We start from the raw sequence: 24,044 nt of genomic DNA on the forward strand, positions 1-24,044 counted from the left end.
CCTGCACCTGGGAACTGGCACAAAAGCCTCAAGCCCTATCCCACCTGCCTCGAGCACCTGGGGTGCCGGGGGGACCTCCTGGGGTGTGTGTGGCCATGGGGAGCCTGCCCCTCGGGAAGGCGGTGGGTGGCAGGCCCACCCCTGCACCAAGATGAGGCAAGGGGCTGTAGAAAGACATTTAATACTTCTGTTTACAAAATTCAGGTGTACATTTCAGTTTGCCCTGGACCATGCCCAAGGCTGTGTGCTCACCTCTGCCAGGTGTCTGTGCCCCTCATGTACTTCTGACGAGGGGGGTGCAGGGCAGAGCCTGGGGTCCAGAGGCTTCACTGGGCCACAGGGGGAGGGGAATGTGAATGTGGCCCAGCCCAGAGGAGCCCCCATTTCATCGATTTTGGATTGGGCAACAGGAAGCAGATGTTGGGGCTACAGACCTGCTGATCTGGGCAGGGGTCTGGGGACCCTGGGGCTGCCTGTGTTGGTCTAGAGGAGATGGCCGGGGCCACTTCCCACAGGATGGGGTGGCAGTGGCTTGGCAAGGGGAGGCCTGGCCACCAGGGACTGGAACTCGCTCACTGGAGCCTTTGTGCTTGGCCCTTGGTAGCGCAGCTGCGGCTGGGGCTGTGGTCCCATGCAAGGTGTGCTGGGGGGGTGTGTGGGTGGCTGGTGATGGCAGCTCGTGCCAGAGTGACACAGGCCTCCATGGGCCTGGCTGGGGGCAGTTAAAAAGCTGAAAAGGTACTTGGCTTTGTAAGGGTGGGGCTTGGGAGGCAGGGCCCTGCAGGAGACCATGTTCTCTGTCCTCTGGCAGATCCCAGCTGGCCTCTGTCCCCAGGCTGTAAGCTGACAGCAGGCCGGGGAGGCGGTGAGGCCCTCTGCCCTGGCCTTGGGGAGAAGGAGTGCATGTGTGAGGCGGAAGTGCAGTGGCCCTGGAGAAGGGCCAGGGCCCATCGCCAGCACCAGGCTGGGAGGGGATTTAAAACCAGGGTCCTGTCTCTGAGCCACCCCACAGGGATGCTCGATCCCATCCCGTTAAGGCTGTGGGACTCGAGGGTAGGCAGTGGGCCGGGCCCCTGTGGGGTCAGGATGGAGGTGGGGGCTGCCCTGGAGGAACATTAGTGTTTCTGAGAGCACCTTAGTGTTGCCCCGCCTGGGCCAGCTGGGCGAGGAGTTGGGGAGCGGGGAGGAGGCCGGCGCCATGGAGTGGGGAAGGGAGCCGTCACGGTTGGGGGTCAGCGCTAGTGTAAACAGGCATCCCCACCCACCCAGATAAACCCCCTCACCCAAGTGTGGGGCCCTGCTAAGGGAGTACCTCGAGGGCCGGGGCCCAAGTGGCGCCAGCAGGCTCAGACACTGCCCTGGCAGCAGGGGCTCCGTGGAATGCAGGAGACCCAGCAAAGGGTGCCAGCCAGTGTGGACGGAGGGGTGGGGCGGGGGCGCCGGCGAGTCACTGCGGCAGGGGCACAAGCACCTCCACATAGCTGAGCGGAAAGAAGCCCGACTGGCCGTCCAGCATGCCCTCGTACCAGTTCTCGTCAATCTGGTTGGTCAGTGTGATGACGTCGCCCTCACGGAAGCCCAGCTCCCCGTCATTCTCCGGCTCGAAGTCGTACAGCGCCTTGCAGCTTGGCTGGTCCAGGGGCACTGGGGAAGGAAGCAGGCTGTGGGGATGGCGCCTAGGGCTGGGGCTGCTACACCTCACCCCTCCCAGTCTGGGGTCTCAGAGCTGCTGTGACCTGGAGCCTGTGGGTGGGCAGAGGCCTCCCTCCACCCTGCCTGGGCCACCCCCTGCCCCTGCCATTTCTTCTGGGGTCTGGCCTCTACTGCCACCCAGGAGGGAGAATGGGAGAAGCTTGGTAAGTGGTCACCAAAGCTACTCCTGGGAGGTGCTGGGGACACCCAGTGCTGCTGTGGTGACAAGAAATGACCAGATGCCCTCAGCCCTTGCAGCCACCACATAGCCTAGAACTGGGCTAGTGCCTTTGGCAATCCCTCATTCACACAATGAGGCTGAGACCCAGAGGGGTGGCGTCTCGCAGGCTGTGGGGCCTGTGCCCCCCGCTGCTGTCTGAGCCTGGCTCCTCCCTGCTTGAGATGGACAGAGGACAGAGGAGGAGGAGAAACACCCTCCCCGAATGGCTGAGAAGGCAGCACTGAGGTCAAGGCAGGCCTGGGAACACTCACGCATGCTCCGGCTAGGGGTTCGGATGGGCTTGTCGGAAGATCGGAAAGACGACGAAGCTAAAACAAGCAAAACGAGGAGGTTGTGGGCTTAAGACCATCAGGCAGGGCCCCTTCTGCAGAGGACCGGGACCAGCCCTTCCCATCTGCCTTGGTGGTCCAGATGGAGTAGGGCTGAGAGCTGCAGCCAGGGGTCTGGGGTCTGGCACTCAAGAGAGCCAGGACGAGGCCAGCCCTCGGCCACTCCCACCCGCTGGCATGTGCCTCCAGAAGATGGCTCCATGTCCGGTTACCTGCGATCTTGGGGGCTGTGGTGCAGGGGAAGCCCCCGTTGGACTGCTCAGGCTCTCCGAGGTCAAAGGGCTCCCGGGGCTTGGGCTTATACTCCCGCCTGGGGCGTGACGAAGCTTCCCGCATCCTGTGAAGGGAGAGATGTGAGTGGCCCGAGCCCGTGAGTGTCACCGCTGAGGCAGCCCCACCCTTGTATTTATGCTGCTGCCTAGTAACCTAACCTGGGACTGCAGGAAGAGGCTGTCAGTGGGGTCGTGACACATGGACCCTGGGACACAGCTAGACTGGGATGTCTACCCAGAGGGCCTCCAGCCTGGACCCCCACCTTGGAGCCATCTCAGAGACTGCCAAGCAGCTGGGTCCTGCCACGGCCTCTACCTACAACGCCCCCAGTCGCATCCCCCCACCTCCACCCCCATTCCCTACCACAGCTGGTGCCCGACACATGCCTAGGCCCCCAAAGCAGGTCTGGCCTCTGTTCAGGGAAGGGAGCCTGGGTGTTCCTGTGGCAGCAGAAAGTGCAGCCAGGGAAGGAACAGGCACGTGGTTAGGAGTCGTCAGGGCCTGCATCTGGGGCAGGGCTGTGTGTTGACTCAGAGTTCTCACAGCCCGGGCTCCTCCTCCTCCAACCTTGTGGCCCCCCAGGCCATTCCACTCGGTCCCCAGGAAGAATCCAGGATGCTGCTCTGCCATGCCATGCGCTCACCCCAGAGTGAGGTGTGCTGCCCACGCGTGCTGGCAGAGGCCCATGGCAGCCCAGGCTCACCTGCGCTTGAGCTTCTCGGCCAGCTCATCCAGGATCTGCACGGCCTGCCGGTGGTAGTCCAGCTGTGCGTCCACCAGGGCCGAGAGCTGACTCACCTGCTCGATCTGTGGGGACAACAGGGCTCAGGGGCTCCTGCCAGCACCACTGTCCTGTGCCTTCCCTGACTCACGAGGTGAAGCCACAGGCGGCAAGGGGGCCGAAAGGGGACAGGGGACTGGGGCCTGTACCCTCAACCTCCCCTGCTGCAGAGGCCAGGTCCCTGCCGCCTCCGGCCTCCCAAGGGCATGGGGCTTGTCAGGACGTGGCAGCCCCAGCTACTCACGTCGGTCTCCAGGAGGTTGTGCATGCTGGTTTCTGCCACCTCCTTGGACTCCTCGAACTTCTCCAGTGCCTGGCGTAGCTCCTCATCAGGGATCTTGCCCTGCCGCTTCTTCTTGTAGTCAAAGTCCAGGCGGCGGCCCTCCAGCTTCTTCAGGTGGTGCTGGAGATAGTGGGGGACATGGGTCAGGCCAGCAGCGGCCAGAGACCTGCCCGATGCATGGCCCTGACCCACTGTCCATGCACCACTGGGGATCCCACCTGCCCGCGACCCAGAGGGCAGTGCCAAGGGTGGCAGGAATGGGGCTGCCCCATCCAGCAGGGGGAAGCGATAGGCCCCAGGCTGGCGCAGCAGCAGCACCTGGATCTCCTTCAGGTCTTTCTCACACAGGTTCTGGAGGGGATCAATGAAGTTTTGCTTGACCTCTATGTCCAGGGAGTCCTTCACCTCTGCCAGGCGCTTCATGGATTCGCCGGCATCCAGCAATGCGTCGCCTGGGGAGAAGCCGGGCCTGAGACCACTGGACTAAGACACTCCTCAGCCTTTGTTTTTGAAACAGGGTTTCGCAGGCTGGAACACAGTGGCGCTGTCCCAGCTCACTGCAGCCTCGAACTGGGCTCAAGCCATGCTGGCACCTCAGCCTCCCAAGTAGCTGGGGCCACAGGCGTGCACCACCACACCCGGATCCTTTCCAACGTCTTTTTTTGAGACGAAGTCTCGCGCCACTTAGTGCAGTGGCGCGATCTCTGCTCACTCAAACCTCTGCCTCCCAGGTTCAAGTGATTCTCCTGTCTCAGCCTCCTGAGTAGGTGGGATTACAGGTGTGCACCACCACACCCAGCTAATTTTTGTATTTTTAGTAGAGATGAGGTTTCACCATATTGACCAGGCTGGGCTCCAACTCCTGACCTCGTGATCCACTCGCCTCGGCCTCCCAAAGTTCTGGGATTACAGGTGTGAGCCACCGCGCCCAGCCTTTTTTTTTCTTTTAGATGGAGTTTAGCTCTTGTCGCCCAGGCTGGAGTGCGATAGTACAATCTGGGCTACTGCAACCTCCACCTCCTGGGTTCAAGTGATTCTCCTGCCTCAGCCTCCTGAGTAGCTGGGGTTACAGGCATGCGCTACCACACCCGGCTAATATATATATATATGTTTTTTTAGTAGAGGCAGGGTGGGGTTTCTCTATATTGGTCAGGCTGGTCTTGAATTCCCAACCTCAGGTGATCCACCTGCCTTGGCCTCCCAGAGTGTTGGGATTACAGGCATGAGTCACTGCACTCAGCCCCATCCCAACTTCTAACAGCCCCCACACTCCAGGCCAAGGGCCTGGAAATTGGAACTCAGAACAAAACAAAGGATCCTAAAATCCCAATCAATACTGGATGTTAAACCAGCCCCCTCCCCACGCTCCTAAAAGGGCCTAGGTTTGCCCTTAACAGGCTGAAGGTGGTGGAAGGATAGATGCTGGCGGGGGGGGCGGGGGTGGCGCATCCAGACTCTGGGGAACCAGCTGGCTTGAGCTGGGGAAGGTCTGGAGCTACAGGAAGGGGCCCCATCGGCTGGACCTGGACCTGCACCTGCCCTGCCCTGCCTGTGTTGAGGCGTGGCCTCCAGGGAGGGTGGGCGTGGCTTCCAGAGAGCACCACTCACCAAAGTTGGACTCGCCGCCCAGCTCCTTCCCGTGGCGGATCATGCACTCGCCCAGGAGCCCCTCCGACTGTGGGTAGCCGGGGTTCTTCACCTGGCCCCGGATCTTGGACACCGTGTTGAGCATGGTCAGCTTAGCCCGCGAGGCTGGGATAGGATGGCCAGGTAGGTGTGGGCTGCGAGGCCTGCACTCCTCCGCCCTGGCAGGCTGCAGCCCCCACATCCCCTGCCCCACCTTTGCCTCCCGTGCCTGTGGACAGTCCAGGCCACACAAAGCACGGTGGAATCCCTAGAGGGTCCCTTCCCTGCTCCCCCGCTAGCCTCGAAGGAACTGGCAGCGGGTGGAGAGGTGACCAAGCTCCTCAGGGGGCAACACATCCTCCTTCCAAGGGCTGCTCCTCTTGGAATGTGGCTATACCTCTCATCTGGGGGGTCCCAGGGAGGAGGCACAGCAGTGATATGCAGTGGGGGGTGGTGAGGAGCCGTGTCCCTTCTGCTGCCTGCTCCTGGCAGGGCCTGAGTGGACGCTGCTGGGTGTGCGTCTACCCACTGTCCTTGGCCTCCTATGGAGCCAGTGTTTGGGTTTTCCTTGGGGAAAGGTCCGTCTCTCGGCCAGGGAGACCCATCCCAGGGGCACTGGGTGAGGGGGCGGCCAATACAAATAGGTCCCACAAGTGAGCTGAGGGAGAGGCTCCCTGCCAGGACTGCTGGCTGGAAGAGGGGTTTAAGGCTGGGACAGCCTCGAGGAATCAGTCGGCATGATAGTGAAGTCAACAGGGGGACTGAGCTGCTGGCTGAGGTGGAAAGGCAGCATGTGGCGCCAAGGATGGTCTCTGCACCCCTGAATCCAGCTGTGCCTGAAGCCTGCCACCCATGAGCCTGGTGGTTCTGTCATCCCCTACGTTCCCTCTGACTGACAGAGGCCAGAGGGCCTGGGGCAGGCCCTGGCAGTGGCTAGAGCACCCACCTGGGTTGGGCTGCAGGTACTCGATGGTCCTGGCCAGCACTTCTGTCACCGCCTTGCTGGTGACATCCACCTTCTGTGGAGAGAAGCAGCATATAAGATTCCACAGCCAGGCCGGGTGCGGTGGCTCAAGCCTGTAATCCCAGCACTTTGGGAGGCCGAGACGGGTGGATCACAAGGTCAGGAGATCGAGACCATCCTGGCTAACACGGTGAAACCCCGTCTCTACTAAAAAATACAAAAAACTAGCCGGGCGAGGTGGCGGGTGCCTGTAGTCCCAGCTACTCGGGAGGCTGAGGCAGGAGAATGGCAATAAACCTGGGAGGTGGAGCTTGCAGTGAGCTGAGATCCGGCCACTGCACCCCAGCCTGGGCGACAGAGCAAGACTCCGTCTCAAAAAAAAAAAAAAAAAAAAAAAAAGACTCCACAGCCACTGAGGGCCCAAGGCACACAAGGCCCCCACTGCTGCACCACCTCCTGCCGTAGGAGCCCATACCAGGACCCCCCAACCCCCTCTCCATGTCTTCAGCTCAGCCATGTCCCCACAGCTGCCTGCCCAGGGCAGGGGAGAGAGCTGGTGCCTGTCAAGTCCAGCTGACGGGGCCCCCACACCACCCCAGCTCTCCACGCCTGCAGGGCCCCAGGAGTCCAGACCCAGGCCCATCAGCGTTGGCCGCCTCCACTATGCCCTGCAGAGGTCAGGCCCCAGCAGCGCCGCCACCACACAGAGCATGCAGTTTATTCCTCACCTTCTCCATCTCTTTGAAGTCATCGTCCAGCTTGGTCCCCTCGGCCCCTCCGACCTTCTCACTGACCAGCTAGAGGGCAGAAGAGGTGAAACGCTGTGAGCCCAGGGGGAGGAGAAAGAAGAGCACAGGAGGCCCTGGGTGGCCTTCCAGCCACATGGCATCCACAGCCAGAGGCAGTAGGCCAAGTGATCAGGACACATACCTCGGGCACTGCCGTGGGCACCCCAGGGCCACACACTGCCTGTGGAGCAGGACGGGCCTGCAGGACAGGGAGGGTGAGGGTGGGGGTAGCCTGCCCGCCTGTGTGTGTCCTGACTGCCACTCACATGCCCACTGGGGACCCCGCCACAGTAGGCCCCATCTAGGCCACGGTGGAGTCCAGAACCTCAGCCTGGGAACACATGGCTCAGAAGACACTGCTTCCAGAAGTGCCTACACAAACATCCCCACAGATAGCAATGTGGGGATTTGCCCCCATCCTTGAGTATTTGGGGTCTACTTAAAAAAAAAATCCTGCCAGCTCGGTGGGGAGAGGCAGCAGGAGCCGACAGGAGCAGAAGTGCAGGCGGCTGGGCAGGGAGGCCACCACTCTCCTGTGCTCTGGTGCCCGTGTCTCAGGATGGGACAGCCTGGCCCCTGCCCCATGTGGACACTGAGTTTCACAAGGCAGTCGACACAGGCCTGGCACACCTCAGTCCTCATGGCTCTCAGCTACAGTGAAAGCGATGACAATGACAGGCACTTACAGCATCTCTTTCCTCGTGTAGTGAGAAGGCAGAAGCAGGCACTGAACTCCCAAACCACTCCCTCTGACAGCGCCTGGGATGCGAAGAATAGCCCTGAAATGTCCCATGGAACATAGCAGGAGCCCCTGAACCCCAGCACCGCTGTCGGTGCACAGGCGCTGCTTTCTTCACCCCAGGCACTCCATGTGTGCCTGGCGCCAAGGGATGCCGAACAGAGCGAGGGGGATAGTGTGAGGCCCTTCCCAGCAGACAGCACTTCATGAAGAGCCGAGTGGCTGCCGGGCCCTGCCAGAAATGGAGGCTCCCAGAGGGAGGCTGCCTGAGGTCACACGCTTGGCCCTGCCCTCTGGGGGCCAAGTGTCACAGGGTGTGCCATCTCTGAAGTCATCGGCAACTTTAACGTCACGGGTCTGATCACTTGTGTGAAGATGTGCACACACAGCCTGGGCAGGAGAGGAAGGTGTTGTGTGCCGTGGGCTGGTGACTATTGACACGGGCCATGGCCTGTACCCCTGGACCAGGCAACCATGGTGCTCTCCAGGTCCGGTTGGTGCTTGCCTGCCCTGAGCTGTCACAAGATGTCGCCAAGGGATGTCATGAGTGTCCCTGCAGTGCCACATTGCGTTGGCTGTGTGGGGCTGGGGGGTGTCCAGCAGGGCAGTCAGGAGTTCAGGACCTAAGAGCAGGAAGTGCGGGGGCGGGAGAAGCTTGAGCCTGGGGCTCTGCCCATGCCAGGCACCTGCTGTACCCTCCAGCCCATGCCTGGAGGTCACAGCCCAGGGCACCACGAGTGCAAATGCCCCCAACCCCAAGCTCTGCAAAAGGTAGCCTGCCCAGAGTACACTGCTGGTATTGTGTCCTGGCATCCTGCCCAAAAAGACAGCCGCCCCTTTCCCAAGGAATTCCCGGCCCTCCTCCAAGGCTTGGCTCTGGAAGCCCCCACACCACGGGACTATCCTCACCCACGCATCGGGACCCTTTCTGTCCACCTGCCTTCATGTGCGCCGGGCATTCAGTGAACACACGACCTCCAGGCCCCACGCCTCTGACCCGTCCCTTCCCTGCCTGTGAGTTGGTGGTTCTCAACTCAGCCACACAACACCTTGGAAGCTTCTTAAAAACCCCCTCGTCACACCCACCGCGGGAGGGCTAGACTCTGGCACAGGTGAAAGGCAGGAAATGGCCCTTGCACGGCAGGAGAGTGGGGCTGCCCTCCATTTCTGCTGAAGGCAGGAGGAGGAAGGAGCCGCCCTCCCTAGGTGTTTTTGGGGCGTTCCACTCTATTTCCTGGGACAGTTTCACTTCTTGTGATTGTGGCGAGAGAGGGCGTGCTCAGAGCCAGCGGCTGCCGGAGAGGGAAATGAGTGGCTGATGTGAGACTGGACTCTTCTGGGAAGCCGGGAGGAGAACTGAAGCCAGCGGGCCGCGAAACCACATCTTCTGGGCTGAGGCCACCCCGGCCCCATGACCTGCCCAGGCAGGACCTGGTGTGCAGGCTGGCGGGAGCGGCTCCGTTAGGGCCCTTCCCCAGCCCCCTGCCTCACATAGGGCAGGAGGAGAGGCCCTGCCGGCGGGGACCACATCCTGCCTCTGAGGGGAGGGGCTGGGGACCCGCCATGGCACCAAAGACCCATCTGGTGGCCTCTGGCTCTGGCCCCGCCTGCCCATCTCACCTGGGAATCCAGGACCCTGCCTTCCTGAGCCCCAGAACGACTTCTTGAACCCCCACAACCACCTGACTCCTCGCACCCGACACCCAGGAGGCTGTGTCCTAACTACCCAGGTCCCTCTGCTCAGCTCCAGCTAAGTCCCTTGTGGTGACTGATAGTCCCCCACGGGCCAGGCACTGGGCAGGGGACACGACCCTGTAAGGTCCCTTCTCTCCAAGGCTCACAAACTAGAAACCGGCACAGATGGACACAGGGATGAATGGCCACAAGGGAAACACGGGAAAAGCAAGGCAGCCAGGCCAAGTGCAGCGCCAGCTGCAAGCGCGGAAACCAAGCGTGGGCTCCTGCCCGTCAGAGCCCTACTCACTGCGGCCTCAGCACCAGCACTGCTGAGCACGGAGGGGACCGAGAGTCTGTGGCAGAGCTGGGCGCCACAGGGAGGCTCAGCAGAGAGCGCCTCTGGGCTTGCTGTCTGGAGTGGGCGTTCCTAACCCTGGTGCCATCTACCCGGCAAGAGCTGCCTGTTGTGGGGCACCCAGCCCCGATGCCCCTGCATCAGAGACCCTGCCGGTAGGGAGGGAAGACCGAGGCCATGGTCCCAGCAGTCCAGCCCTGCCGAAGGAGACTGCAAAGACCACCCTCCACTGACTGAGCCTGTATCAGGGTGGCAGGATGGGTGGGGGACCCCTCCCCACTCCCCCAAGGGCCCCACCTGGACGGGGTCAGAGTACCAGCTGCAAACCCCAAGTGACGAGCCGCAGGCCCCACAAGGGCTGCCATCCTCAGAGCGACACCAGTGCCTCCTCTCACCAGTCCTGGAACAAATATAGGCCAGGCCCAAGAGGGAAGACTCTGCCCCTGCTTCAGATGCTGGCCTCCCACAGAGGCTGTGACATGTCCCCACCTGGGGCAGGGGGAAGTGATGTTTGGCCAACCCTGCCAGGTGAGAAGTCACCATGGGAGAGGCCCCGGCTCAGTCAAGCCTGGCAGTGGCTTCTGGGAAGGAACCCACTGTTGCCTGCCAGACACTTCCCCAGGGCTTGGCCAGACTGGCTCGTAGTCTTTCAGATCTTTGCCCAGAGGCGCCCAGCGGAGACCTGCCCACTCCATGCTCACGCATCCCACCTGCACCCACCACCTGCACGCCTCATGCATTTTCTGCCTGACCCTGACTTGTCACCTGTGAGCCAGGCGCCTGGGAAATGACAGAGCTGGACACGAAGAAGGGGTTTTGCCCCAGAGCATGGGACTCCTGTGCCCCTGGGAGAAGGGGGCTATTCCTTTGAAGCCTGGCATTCATTAGAGTTTAGACCTTTGGCTCTCTTTGGAGAGGAGCAAGGGATGTGACATACAGAAGAACAGAGAATACATGGTGGAAAAACGCAGAAATGAACTGTGAAGATGCTGTGGACCGAGAGCCAGGGCAGGGCTGCCGCAGGCAGGAGAATCCCAGGTTTTACCCAGAGGGATGTGGGCTGCTGCCCTGCGCCCGGCAGGCTCAGCTGTGGTGGCCTCTTGGCAGGAGCAGGAGGAAAATTCCGAATCCTGCCGAGTGGAGCTGGCTGCTGATTTAAACATCTCAGCCGCGAAACCTGATCCACACGGCACGGAATACAAACGCCCGTCTCAGGCTTGGTGCCCCAGCAGACAATCTGCTCTGATGAATTAACAGGGTTGTGTTTTTTTTCTCTTTTAAAGGAGAAGGCCAGCATGGGGGAGGGCAGGGGAGGGCTGCTGTGGCCCAGCCTGCAGGGATGCGCCACATTTGCCTGCGGAGGGGTCGGCCCCAGGGTCCTCAGGTCTCACTGGCAGCCATGCTGGGGCGCTCGGTAATTTCTAGGTTCACAGCAGAGGTCACCTGTCCTCCCTCGGCTGGGAAGCGCGTCTCTGGCTGGTGTCCACCTGCCCATTGGCGTTGGTGGTGCTGTGGGGGTGCCCACACTGTGCCACAGAGCCACCTCCATATCCCTCCCTGCAGTCTTCCTCAGCGGACTCTGTGAGCGCACAGACCACAGGGGCCTCACCCAGTGCCAGACACAGGGTGAAATGGCAGGTGGGCACAGCTGTTAACCACAGCGAATACCTGTGAGAAAGCCTCATCTTTTTTTTTTTTTTTTAAAGAGGCAGGGGTCTTACTATGTTGCCCAGGCTGGTCTCGAACTCTTGGCCTTAAGCAATCCTGCTTCAGCCTCCCAAGTGCTAAGACTACAGGGGTGACACTGTGTGCCTGTCCAAGGCCATATATTTACAGGACTAGGGGACAACAGCTCTGGGACAGGGCATGGGTTGGGGAGCTGGGGACCATAGTAAGGGTCCAGGCCCAGCCACCTGCAGGACCAGGGACAGGGCAGGCAGGACACATGGAACAAGAGCCACTATTCACAGTCCCCATGCTAGGTACTCTGTGCGCGGCGCCCGACACCACGAGGAGAAAGCTGAAGGGGACGTGGAGGAGGTGAGGGCTCAGCCCCTCCTCACAGTGGGCGCAGTTCTAACACTGCAGCCGTGTTCAAGGCCTGGTCGGCCACGGAATGGGGCGAAGTCAGGGTAAGGCCTGCAGGAGCAGCAGAATCCTGATCAGACCTGTGTGCAGAACAACTGGAATGCAGGGTTGGGGTGGAGGCCCCAGGGAGGGACGCAAGGATCCCTGCAGCGTAGAAAAAGCCCTGACATGGGATGAGGGCAGAGGCAAAGGATATAAGGATGTATCATATCCGTGTGTCTCTAAATCCCTTTACAACTGCAATGCCCTTCCCTGATTGCCCAACACACATGGCCACCTCCTCAGGTCCATCACAGCTTCTTTCCCATGAGTCAAAAAGTCCAAGACGCGCACAGCCTGGAGGCGGCCTGCTGCCCGGCAGCACAGGAAGCCACTGGCCTTCGTGTCCCCTTTTCCATGTGTGCTCCCAGGCTCCTAGCTTGGTGATGTGTCTGTCTGTCCTTGCTGGAAACCTCCAGTGGCCCCAGTGGCACGGGGACTCTCCGGACCTGAGGCCCTTGTGTGATGACTATGAAAGCTCACCTATCCACAGGGGCTGCACTGCTGCAAGCAGCTCTGAGCTTTCGCATGGCAGTAAGCACAGGCGTGGGTGGGGTTGTGGCCGGGGGCTCCTGGTCCAGGAGCCTGCAGGGCATCCCCAGGTGGAAAGCAGTAGTAGTCATTCCTGAACATGTGCAGGGACGAGGCCGGGAGCGGGAGGGAAAGGAGCAGTGGGAGGGGCCACAGGAACACCACGGGTGCCAAGTGACCCTCACAGGTGCCAGGTGATCCTCATGGCCTGGCAGTGAGGAGTCAGATGGCAGAAACCCACTCCCCAGCCCAAGGGAAGATGGAGGGAGGCTCTGCCCCGGGGCCCACTGGGTCATCACCCACTGTGTGTGATGCATGGAGGGAAGGGTCCCGACAGCCGGGGCTCCCCTCAGCATCTGGGAGTTCTGAGAGCCCTGCATTTGCACTGTCCTTCAAGCCTGCAGCCTCTCAGCAGAGATCTCCTCTCCTGTCCATCAAGGCTGAATGGTTTTTAAAAAGCAGTCTTTGGGAATGGGGGCACTGAAAACAATGAATCGGGACAAAGTTTCTGAAATCATTTTCCCACGGAAACCCCAAACCAGACGCCGCCACCATGGCCAGATCGGGCACCAGGGGACAGCCACAGACCCACCTCTGTAGTGGTTCAGGGGCTCCTCTGGGAACGAAGCTCTGGCAGCAAAAGGACAGTGGCTCTGGAAGCCCCAGGCATCCTCTTAGCCAAAGGGGCAGTCCCTTGGGCCTGGGCTGGCAACCGAGATACTGGCTCTGGACTGGAACCAGAATGGGCTCTGCCTCAGACCAGGCCACAGAGGGCCCCCTGAGAGCCTGGGTTCGCCATGGCCTCCAGCCTGTGGGACAGGCCTGCCGCAGACTTCCTGGCCAGAGGTGGGGCTAGGTGCCATGGTAGGGAAAGAGAGCCAGACACTGGGGGCCATGGTCAGGCCCAGCCACCACAATCTAAATCGCCTCAGGAGTGCATTTCTGCCAACTGTGGTGCTGGCCATTCACGCCATCTCTCAGGTTGTCTGGGCCCTGCCCTGCCTGGCTCCTGGCTCTTGGAGCTAGAGAAGGGACTCTCAGGTTGGCAAAAGAGAGATAAATGCTTTGCTGTGTGTGCGGCAGCGAGCCAATACCATTTGAAGTCACAGACACCGCTCTCTTGCCCGGTACATGAAAATGAGGGGGAGAAAAAAACTTAGGCAAGATAAATCCTCCAGATGGGCCCTGGGGGCCCCATCCAAGAGTCTGAGGCCGACGCATCAGGGGAACTGGAAGCAGAGTGGAAATCAGCCACCGGAAAGAAGTCACGCAGACGAAGTGGTGATGGCCACGGGGCAGCTCTGTCACCATCCCCGAGACAAAGGGGACAGTCAGGCCTGATCTATGATGGTCTGGTGGCCGGAGGCTCTGTGAGGGCAGCCCCAGGGCCAGACGGACCTCTCCTGTGCTGACAGCGAAGTCACCAGCGGGAGTCCAGCCCACACTGCCTTTCTGATGAGGCCTCCAGCTCTGGCTGCTGACTTTAAGCCCCAAGGAACCCTGTGCAGGGCCTGCATCCCAGAAGGCCTCCACCAGCCCGAACCTGACCTGTCCGCCCTAGCTGGGGCAATCAGCGTTTCTCCCGGGACAGCCTCCTCCCTGGCCTCCTGGCCCTCATCTGCATTGAGAGGCTCGGCCTCTGGTCCACATGCTGCCCTTCCCATGCCACGGCCTTGCAGCCTGGCCTCTCCCGTGCTGACCCCTTGGCTCTGGCCTGGCCCCTGGGCCTCGACCTCTGCGTTTCTTCTGTGAGGGGCTTGGGAGCATGGGGGCTCCGGGTCTGTCCCCTCAGTCCAAGTCGCAGGCCAGTCCCCAGAGCATGGGGCTGCGTCTTGCTCTCTCCCGTGGCCACTCCCCGCCCCACATCAAGTTGCCCTGGGGACAGCCCTCACTGGCCCTCTCATCGCCCCCACACCCTGGGCAGTGCCTTGCACTCAGGAGATACCGACGAACGTTACGCTCTTGGTCAGGGTCCCACACCCCAGCCTCTCCTTCACTTCCCAGACGACCCAGAGCTGTGGTACAGGCCTCCGAGATGCGGGCTACGGAATCTGACCACGAGGCTGGGAGCAGGGAGTGAGGGGTCAGGTGGACTCGGGTGGTCGCTCAGGGCCTTTCTTTGCAGATCCAGCTCCAGCTGCAACAAGGCTGGGAAGGTGCCTTGGCCCTGGTTGAGGGAAGGGCCTCCTCCCCAAGGTGACTCAGCAGTCCTTGGAAACCCTTGCTGAGGACGCACCCTGCCTGGCCCAGCTCCACATGGGTGTGGGGGAGGCTGCGGGCTGCGCCCGGCGGCCGTATGGGTCCCAGGCTGGCCAGCGCTGCCCAATGGTGGGGGCTCCATCACGGCCCATCTGGCAGAAGCCATGGGTCACACACTCTCCCAGCACATGGTGGCGGGGTGGTGAGCTGGGCTCGGCTCTAATGACCAGCAGCCCTGGGGCTCCCATCACCGCTACCAGTCTGCCCAGGAGGAAACAGCACTGAGCCCAACCTGCTACTCTCTGGCACCTAAGAGACCCACCTACCCCTCCATGCGTGGTGAAGGAGGGGTGCCCTCTGCTGTGGAAAGCTGGGACCTACTGTCTGTGGCGCGAGAAGGACCCCAAAGAGCTCCAGGACAACCCCGTGAGGAGTGGACAGAGCCAGACAGGCCCAGCAGCCGCCTCTGGGCAGATGTCTCCACATGATAAACAGGACAGCTAAGGGCCTAGAAGGGATGAGCCTGGCCCAAGGCCAGACGGCAGGGGTGGTTAGGGAGGTCAAGGGATCCCCACTGCAGGCCCCACCAACCCTGGCTGTGCCTGGAATGCAGTCCGGGCAGGTGGAAGGGGAGGGGCAAAGCCCCAGGGCTGGCTGAGGAATCTGGGAGCAGGTGGAGTGGGAGCCAGGAGCTCATGCTACCTTCCCAGGAGATGGGAGGACAGGCCTGCTGACCAGGGGGCTCAGCTATGTGGGACACATGCTCCCGCCCTTGCCCGTGCACAGGGTTTCACCCAAACATGGAGATGCCAGTGAGTGCTTGGGGCTCCTCTCCTAGGACCAAGCCACACCCGGAACTCTAGCCCAAGCGAACACATCTACATGAAAATCAGCCTCGTGCATCATGCATTGTAATTTCTCAGCTTGGGGACCAGGCAGGAGGGCCGTGTGACATACAACTGGTAAAATCAGTTTCCGATGAAAACTTATAAAAGGAAAAAGCCAACCCACAAACAAATGAGGCGCTAAATCCCCTGAGACTCCGCCTGGCGGGGAAACACCAGCTCTGCAGCACTGAGCACAGGCTGGTGTTCCCACTGGGGGCAGCACCCAGCGTGGAGGATCTGCATCCAAGGGGCAAAGTGTGATGACATCACCCACGTGCAATGGAACCATAAGGCTTTCTTTCTTTTTTTTTGAGACGGAGTCTTGCTCTGTCGCCCAGGCTGGAGTGCAGTGGAGCGATCTCGGCTCACTGCAAGCTCCGCCACCTCCCGGGTTTGCGCCACTCTCCTGCCTCAGCCTCCCAAGAAGCTGGGACTACAGGCGCCCGCCACCACACTTGGCTAATTTTTTTTTTTTTTTTTTTTTTTTTTTTTTTTTAGTAGAGACGGGGTTTCACCATGTTAGCCAGGATGATCTCGATCTCCTGACCTCATGATCTGCCCGTCTCGGCCTCCCAAAGTGCTGGGATTACAGGCTTGAGCCACCGCGCCTGGCCAAGACTTTCGCAAAAATGGATCTTTTCTGAACAGCAGAGCTGAGGCAACGCACAGCCCTGCAGTTTGAAGAGACTGGAAATGGGGCTTGGAGAGAGAGCCGCAGGGCATGGTGACAGCGCTGGGAGGCTGCAGGTGCACAGGTCTCAACGAGGGGCCGTGAGTTCCCTCACTCCCTGAGAGCTGAGGTGACTGGCCCAAAAGCCCAGAGCCCTTCCTGAGACACAGAAACCATCTTCACTATCTCTAAGATCCCTTCCACTTCTGAAGGACTAATGAGAGGCCTCCCACAGGAAGCCCTCCTGATTGATCCCCATCACTGGTCTCCTGACCCTCTCCCACCACACCACTGATGCCTCATCTCTCGTGCGCCTGCCCCTTCACACCTCATCTTACACCCCCATCTGCCTGGGTGCTCCCCCACCCCTCCTCAGAGCTTTTGCTCTCTCTGTTCCTTCTCCTTCACTGTGCCTCCCTGGATCTTCCCAAGCTGGGTCTTAGCCACCAGGGCTCCGTCGTCCATCCAGATGGGTCCCCATGGCTGCCAGGCTGCCCCGCCCACCCCGCCCGTCCCACCCTCCTGCTATCCTCTTGCTTGCTTGCTTGTGGGGCCCCTGCTGTCCCGTCTCAGACACAGGAAGCACTCTCCAATGCTTAGCGCCCTAGAATGAAGGACTCCAGGAAACCTCTTGGGGGTCCTTGCCGCATCCCACCCCTTGATAGCGGCTAAGCTCTGGGGGCAGCAACTCCCCGCAGTGACCCAGAAGGCAGCCAGATGATACTCCTCCCACCACCTTCTTTTTTGTGGCTCATGGACAGTTCACCTGGGCTGATACTGACGAGCTGGCTCCCTCCCCAGAGAGCTGCAAGGTTGGGAGAACTTGGAAAGAATAAAACGTGAGCTAGGCAGGCTGATCCTGACTCATCCTGGGGACCCAGTTCCCACAGTTGGGCAGTTTCTTATCTAGGAGGATGCCCAAGAACACTGACAGGTCTGAGGTCTGGGCGGATAGCACATGGGAGAGGCAGGCACCGGAGGCCAAACAGAAACCGCCTAAATCCCTGCCTGGCTGCCAGCAGGGAGGAGGGTGCTAAGGTTCTCTACACAATGCACGGTGGGCAGAGCTGTGAGCAGGCTCTGAGGAATGTGCCTTCACCTGTCTCCTCTGCCCACCTGGCACACCTGCACAGGGACATCAGGCTCTGGTGACAGGTGACTCATGCCCACGGTGGCTCACAGTCACAGAGGCTGGTTTTCTGAGGTGTGGCTACCAAAAGCACCCAGGCTGGAAGTCATCCCAGGCGGCACGGGGCAGGGCAGGTGGTGGTGAGAGGCGGTCAGCAGCTCTACACAGCCAGCCGCGCCTGTGCACTGGGACCCTCCACGAGCGTCAGGTGCCAGCAGCTGTCACCTTGCAATGGCCACCCCTGCCCATCGCCAGGTCGCGTGCACTGGCTCTGGTGCATGGGTGCCCCCAGCCGTTCAAAGGCACCACCTGCTCCTTACACAGTGACGTCGGTGGTGGAAACCCGGGCTGGGAATCTCAGGATTGCTGACCACGGCCTCAGCACAGAGGAAGCAAGCACATGGCCCGAGTTCCCCCGCCATCTCCCCTGCAGCAAGAAGACTGCAGCCTCTCCTCTCTGAAGACTGGTGTTTGGGTCCCAGGCCCGGGAGATGCTGGCGGGTACAGCCTGCTTCCCAGGGCCCCTTCTGCCCCGCTGTGGCTCATCATCCTTGGAGGGACACCACTCAGGACAGGCTCTCGTCACCAACCCATCCCAAGTTCCCTGTTCTCAAACACGAGCTTCCTGCCAGCAGAGCCGAGCACGCGGACAGGACTAGCAGAGGCAGCACAGGGCCTGGCATCCAGGTGGAGTCAGTCACTGAGTACATGTTGAGATAATAAATACTATTTGTTGAGATAACAAACAAATAAGAAGTGGCCCTGCCCTCGGGAGCTCAGGTGTGCCAGTAACACATCAGAGCAAAGGTGTGCCACGAGGTCACGAGGCAGGCAGGCTGACGAGGGATGAGGGTGCCTGGATGGGCGGCACCAGGACTGGATATGGTTCCAGCTCTGCCATTCGGGGCAGTGACTCCGAGCAGGAACGCAAACCCCTCTCTCTTGGGTTCCTCAACTGTCTCAGGCGTGGATGTGCTTTAGAAACCACATACCACCCTACGATCCTAGGCTACTGTGCACTGAGCAACTGAGTCCCGAGGAATGATGGGTGTGGGGCCAGGAACTTCGCCTCCACCCCGTGACATGACCTCTGAGCCCAGTTTTTCTGGAGCAAGAGGCTTCATGCAGGCCTTTCTTTAAGAAGAGGGAGAAAAGGAACACGCCTTCCCTGAGTTACACCCATCTCCAGGGCACCCTGGTGAGGCACTCACAGGACCACACACACCAGGAAAAACCATCTACAGCTGGCTGACTGCACGAACTCTCACGCTGCGCCCAGAGCGCCTCCAGATCAGTCACAGAGTCAAGTCCCGGTTCCGAAACACTCACGGCACCGGACACATTTGTCAATGGCCGTGACACAAATTCTGAGGTTCTATTGGGGGACGAGGGCGGGAGGAAAGAAGCAAAGGACTGCCGGGCTTGGTGGCTCATGCCTGTAATCCCAACATTTTAGAAGACCAAGGAAGCAGATCACCTGAGATTGGGAGTTCAAGGTCAGCCTGGCCAACATGGTGAAACCCCAGGCATGGTGGCTCATGTCTGTAATCCCAGCTACTTGGGAGGCTAAGGCAGGAGAATTTCTTGAACCTAGCAGGTGGAGGTTGCTGTGAGCCAAGATCGCACCACTGCACTCCAGCCTGGGTGACAGAGCAAGACACTGTCTCAAACAAAGGAAAAAAAATAAATAAAGAAGCAAAGGACCAAGAAAGAAATGACTCGACTTAAAGAAGGTTGGTAGAAAATTCCCCACGTCCCTGACACATACCTGCTGCTGTGTCACACCCCAGGCAGCTGCCACAGCCTCTGTGCCCCTTCTCCTGTTTCCCAATCAGCCTGCATTCCTGTCTTCCTACCAGCCGGCAACACGGCACGGCTGCCCATCCTGACCTCCTGAGCACCTGACTTCCCGCCTTGCCCGTGGTGAATACAACTCTTTCCCTGGGGATGTCCCGCCCTTCCTCCACCTCTGCACACCCACGCTCTCCCTGCCTTCCAGAACGTGCCTCTGTGCGTGAGCGAGCCTGTGGCCGTGACTGTGACCCCTCACTGCCAGGATGTCTGCTGCTGCGACGCCAACACAAAGCATGCCGCAGCCCTGCCTTATGCTTACTTGTATTTTGGGGGGAAAGCAGCCCTGCCTCCCGGGCCCGCAGCCCTTCTCCCTAGGGTTTGCTTCTCTGTTGTCATTGCCCCAGAGAACAAGGGACTAGTGCTGCCACTTCCTGAGCTAGGAGCAGTAAGAATATTCAAATCTCTCCCACCCTGCCATCACAGTCTGCTAGCCAGGCTCCTCCCAGCACCCAGGGCGGCTTCCGCTCCCCTAGAAGGACTGGCCCCATGGATGCTGCCTGGGCTCAGGATGGAGGGGAGGGACACAGCAAGGCAGACCCACGCTGCTGGGGCCTCCCTCCAACACCTGCCTAGGGGATGCCCAGGGCAGGGCTCTCTCCCTGCACCAGAAACTCTCCCTCCTTTCCTTGCTTCTTCCTACATCCAAATTCTAACTATCCTTCAAAGCCATGGTCAGGAGCCATCACTGAGGTCCAAGTCAGGTTGAATGAGTATTTACCTGTGTCAGGTACAGTGAAAAAGGAAAGACGTATAACCCAGGCTCATACACACACAAGAACCTAAGGCCTTATGACAGACAGGAGGCCAGCGGGGAGGGAGCCAGGGTGAGTCAGGAAGGAGGTGGCTGTGGCCGTGGGCTTTGAAGGATGGGTGGGATCTGGGTGTATGCAGGAGAGAGGGGCACGACACGAGGAAAGGCAGGAAGGGGAGACACGGGGCCTGCAGCAGTGAGGCTGGCTTGGAAACAAGCCCAGGACAAGGTTCGGAAGTGCCCGTTTTGAAGATGTGGGAGGGCATCACGGGTGGGTATCTGGTGTGGGCTCCAGCTCCTGGATCGGAAAAAACGTGCCGTCAAACTCAGGAACTGTCAACTGTCTTCAGGACAGTCAGTGGTTTTGAACATGATCTGCTCTGGTGTTTCCGGGGTGCGTGGTGCCCTCAGGCTTAGACAGGCAATAGCATGTTCTGTGTAAACCTGAACGAGTGGGCGGTTTTCAAAATCCAAGTTAAATTATAGGAACTGAATTTCCTATCAGTCCACTAGCTTTTAAGTCACCAAGGTGGGATTCCAGAGACCAGGGAACAACTTCTGCGGAGCTGAAGATTAGCTCCACAGAGCGTCACAGCCAAGGAAGGCTGGATGGAACCCCAGCTCTTAGCAGGGCACCTCAAGCCAACACAGCAAAGTGAACCGGTCCTATTTTCTTGATTTCAGTTGATTTCAGGGATGAGAGCTAACAGAGGACAAAACAATTTTCTCTCCACAGGCCTCCTCTGCCTCTCTCTGTCCCCCTGCCTCTGTCCCTCTGCCTCTCTCTGTCCCCCTGCCTCTGTCCCTCTGCCTCTCTCTGTCCCCCTGCCTCTGTCCCCCTGACTCTGTCTGTCTTCCCTGTCTCTCTCTGATCCCTCTGCCTCTCTCTGTCTGCCTGCCTTTTGCTGTCTCCCCTGCCTCTCTCCATTTCCCCTGCCTCTCTCCATTTCCCCTGCCTCTCTCCATTTCCCCTGCCTCTCTCCATTTCCCCTGCCTCTCTCCATCTCCCCTGCCTCTCTCCATTTCCCCTGCCTCTCTCCGTCTCCCCTGCCTCTCTCCGTCTCCCCTGCCTCTCTCCATCTCCCCTGCCTCTCTCCATCTCCCCTGCCTCTCTCCATTTCCCCTGCCTCTCTCCATTTCCCCTGCCTCTCTCCATTTCCCCTGCCTCTCTCCGTCTCCCCTGCCTCTCTCCGTCTCCCCTGCCTCTCTCCATCTCCCCTGCCTCTCTCCATCTCCCCTGCCTCTCTCCATCTCCCCTGCCTCTCTCCATCTCCCCTGCCTCTCTCCATTTCCCCTGCCTCTCTCTGTCTCCCCCCACATGCCTCTTAAGGATTGAGATGAAAACCATAATCAGGACAAGGCTTTAAGACAGTGTGAACCTGTGTGAGTTTCTTGTTGCCACCATAACAAATCGCCATAAACCTAGTGACTTAGAGCCACATACACGTCTTCAACAACACGCTAAAGCAACACAAAGTCTTCACTAAGTTAGATCCTGACAGGGATCTCCCCGGGCTAAGATTGAGATGCTATGAGCTGCACTCTGTTCTGGGTGTTCTGGGGCTTTCCTGCCTTTTCCAGCATCCAGAGGCCACCCACATCCCTTGGCTCACAGTCCCCTCCTCCCTCCATTGTCAGAGCTAGCAGGCACTGGCCCCTCAGCAGCTACCTCTGTTCTCTCTTGTTTCAGCTCCCTCTGACCACAGCGGGGAAGGTGCTCCGCTTTCTGAGGGCATTCTGATGGGACTGGGCCCTCGTGGATAAGCCAGGATAACCTCCCACCCCCAGGTCTTTACCCTTCGTCCCACCCGCAAAGTCCCCTTTGCCATGTGAGGGAACAGCCATGGTTCCAGGGGTGGAGGTGAGGGGCAGCTGTGAGGAGTGCTGTCCTGCCTGCCACAGGAGCTGGTCACTTCTCGTTATTCGTGGCAGCTCTGTTCTAGAAAGTTACCTCAAGCACAGAGTTGGCCAGTACCGAGCCACTGCTCACAGGGGAAACACACAGCTAGGTTTCTGTGAGCCTCTGGTCACAACATGTTCACCAAATGATCACTACGTAACCGTTCTGTGCATTCCATTTTTTCTTTTTTCTTTTTGAGACAGAGTCTCACTCTGTCGCCCAGGCTGGAGTGCAGTGGCACAATCTTGGCTCGCTGCAACCTCTGCCTCCCGGGTTCAAGTGAGTCTCCAGCCTCAGTCTTCTGAGTAATTGCGATTACAAGTAATTGCGATGATACCACCATGCCTGGCTAATTTCGTATTTTTAGTAGAGAAGGGGTTTCACCACGTAGGCCAGGCTGGTCTCGAACTCCTGACCTCAAGTGATCCACCTGCCTTAGCCTCCCAAAATGCTGGGATTACAGGCATGAGCCACCGGGCCTGGCCTTTTTTTTTTTTTTTGGAGACCAGGTCTTGCTCAGTCGCCCAGGCTGGAGTGCAGTGGCATGATCATGGCTCACTGCAGCCTTGACCTCCCAAGCTCAAGCAATCCTCCTGCCTCAGTCTCCGAAGTAGATGGGACTACAGGCATGCATCACCACACCCAGCTTTTTTTTTTGGTATTTTTCTAGAGACAGGGTTCCACTTTGTTGCCCACGCTAGTCTGGAACTCCTAGGCTCAAGCGATCCTCCCGCCTCAGCCTTCCAAAGTGCCGGGTGACAGGCGTGAGCTGCTGCACCTGGTCTTTATGCGTATTTCCTTAGTCTATATCTACCGTGATTCACCCACACTGAACTCCAGGACACGGCGCTATCACTCCTACCTGAGCAAGCTGCTCTCACACATGGTTTCTCTGTGAGGCTCATCCCCGTCTCCTCGCACTGAAGAACACGAGATAGCGCTGCTGCATGATGCTGGGGCCGTTCTCAACAGTGAAATCACTAACAAAATCCACATAAATGTGAGAAACATGGCGCTAAAAAGCCTGCAAATCCATGCCAGAACACAGCGCAAGAGCCGGCAGAAGGCAGTGTGGTTTTGTTTGACCTGGGCTAGGAACATACGCACTGGGTGACAAAAAAAAAAAAATTTTTTTTTTTTTGAGATGGAGTCTCGCTCTGTTGCCCAGGCTGGAGTGCAGTGGCGCGATCTCGGCTCACTGCCAGTTTCGCCTCCTGGGTTCACGCCATTCTCCTGCCTCAGCCTCCCTAGTAGCTGGGACTACAGGCACCCACCACCACGCCCAGCTAATTTTTTTTTTTTTTTTTTGAGACGGAGTCTTGCTCTGTCGCCCGGGCTGGAGTGCAGTGGCCGGATCTCAGCTCACTGCAAGCTCCGCCTCCCGGGTTTACGCCATTCTCCTGCCTCAGCCTCCTGAGTAGCTGGGACTACAGGCGCCCGCCACCTCGCCCGGCTAATTTTTTGTATTTTTAGTAGAGACGGGGTTTCACCGTGTTAGCCAGGATGGTCTCGATCTCCTGACCTCGTGATCCACCGTCTCAGCCTCCCAAAGTGCTGGGATTACAGGCTTGAGCCACCGCGCCCGGCCTTTTTTTTTTTTTTTTTTTTTTTTTTGTATTTTTAGTAGAGATGGGGTTTCACCATGTTAGCCAGGATGGTCTCAATCTTCTGACCTTGTGATCTGCCCGCCTCGGCCTCCCAAAGTGCTGGGATTACAGGCGTGAGCCACTGTGCCTGGCTGCTACAAATAAATCTTAGCAAGTAGGTGAATTTGCACGGGGAGCGTGTGAGGAATGGGGATGGTTCGTGCGTCCTGGCCCGAGCTGCCCTCTGTGACGAGCCTGGGTGCTAGGTGCTTTCTGTAAGCATGGCCTCACTGTGCACAACAAAACTGAAAACATGGACTCCAGAGGAATTTACAGGCTGGAAGGGATGTTACATCTGTGAGGAGAGCGCCAGGCAGAAGCAGAGTCCTCAGAAGTGATGGCGCAGGAGCTACCCCAGTTCATCCCGCTCCGGACCACACAGAGCTAACCCTGAGCTGGGAGCCTCCTCCCCGTCCACTTGGCTTCCTGGCCAAGGCCCCAGGCACATACAGCACAGTGGAGGAGGGCTGAAATAACACACTTTACGAGTGCGCAACACATGATATTGCTAGCCACGGGTCCAAGACTTTGGGTCATGCAAATTGAACGGGCTGTTTTTTTCCAGGCTAGGACCGTTGAAAACCTATGTGGCTATTTTTCTT

The 24,044-nt window shown here is 59.3% G+C and overlaps 1 protein-coding gene across 2 annotated transcripts in view; it reads right to left on the bottom strand.

The window, feature by feature from the left end:
* Positions 1 to 165: 165 nt before the first annotated feature.
* The window catches only part of SH3GL1 (SH3 domain containing GRB2 like 1, endophilin A2), a 39,931-nt gene continuing 16,052 nt past the window's right edge, over positions 166 to 24,044 (bottom strand). For both annotated transcript variants that reach the window (XM_045380482.2, XM_065536083.2), the window contains exons 2-10: positions 6,918 to 6,986; positions 6,172 to 6,244; positions 5,208 to 5,351; positions 3,918 to 4,051; positions 3,561 to 3,719; positions 3,239 to 3,342; positions 2,475 to 2,599; positions 2,185 to 2,241; positions 166 to 1,644 (exon numbers count right to left, since the gene is read on the bottom strand). In XM_045380482.2, coding sequence (XP_045236417.1) covers positions 1,448 to 1,644; positions 2,185 to 2,241; positions 2,475 to 2,599; positions 3,239 to 3,342; positions 3,561 to 3,719; positions 3,918 to 4,051; positions 5,208 to 5,351; positions 6,172 to 6,244; positions 6,918 to 6,986 — 1,062 coding nt within the window. In that variant the 3' untranslated portion in view covers positions 166 to 1,447. The remainder of the gene's footprint in view (positions 1,645 to 2,184; positions 2,242 to 2,474; positions 2,600 to 3,238; positions 3,343 to 3,560; positions 3,720 to 3,917; positions 4,052 to 5,207; positions 5,352 to 6,171; positions 6,245 to 6,917; positions 6,987 to 24,044) is intronic.

Source organism: Macaca fascicularis, chromosome 19 (assembly GCF_037993035.2).
Source record: "Macaca fascicularis isolate 582-1 chromosome 19, T2T-MFA8v1.1".
Taxonomy (NCBI): domain Eukaryota; kingdom Metazoa; phylum Chordata; class Mammalia; order Primates; family Cercopithecidae; genus Macaca; species Macaca fascicularis.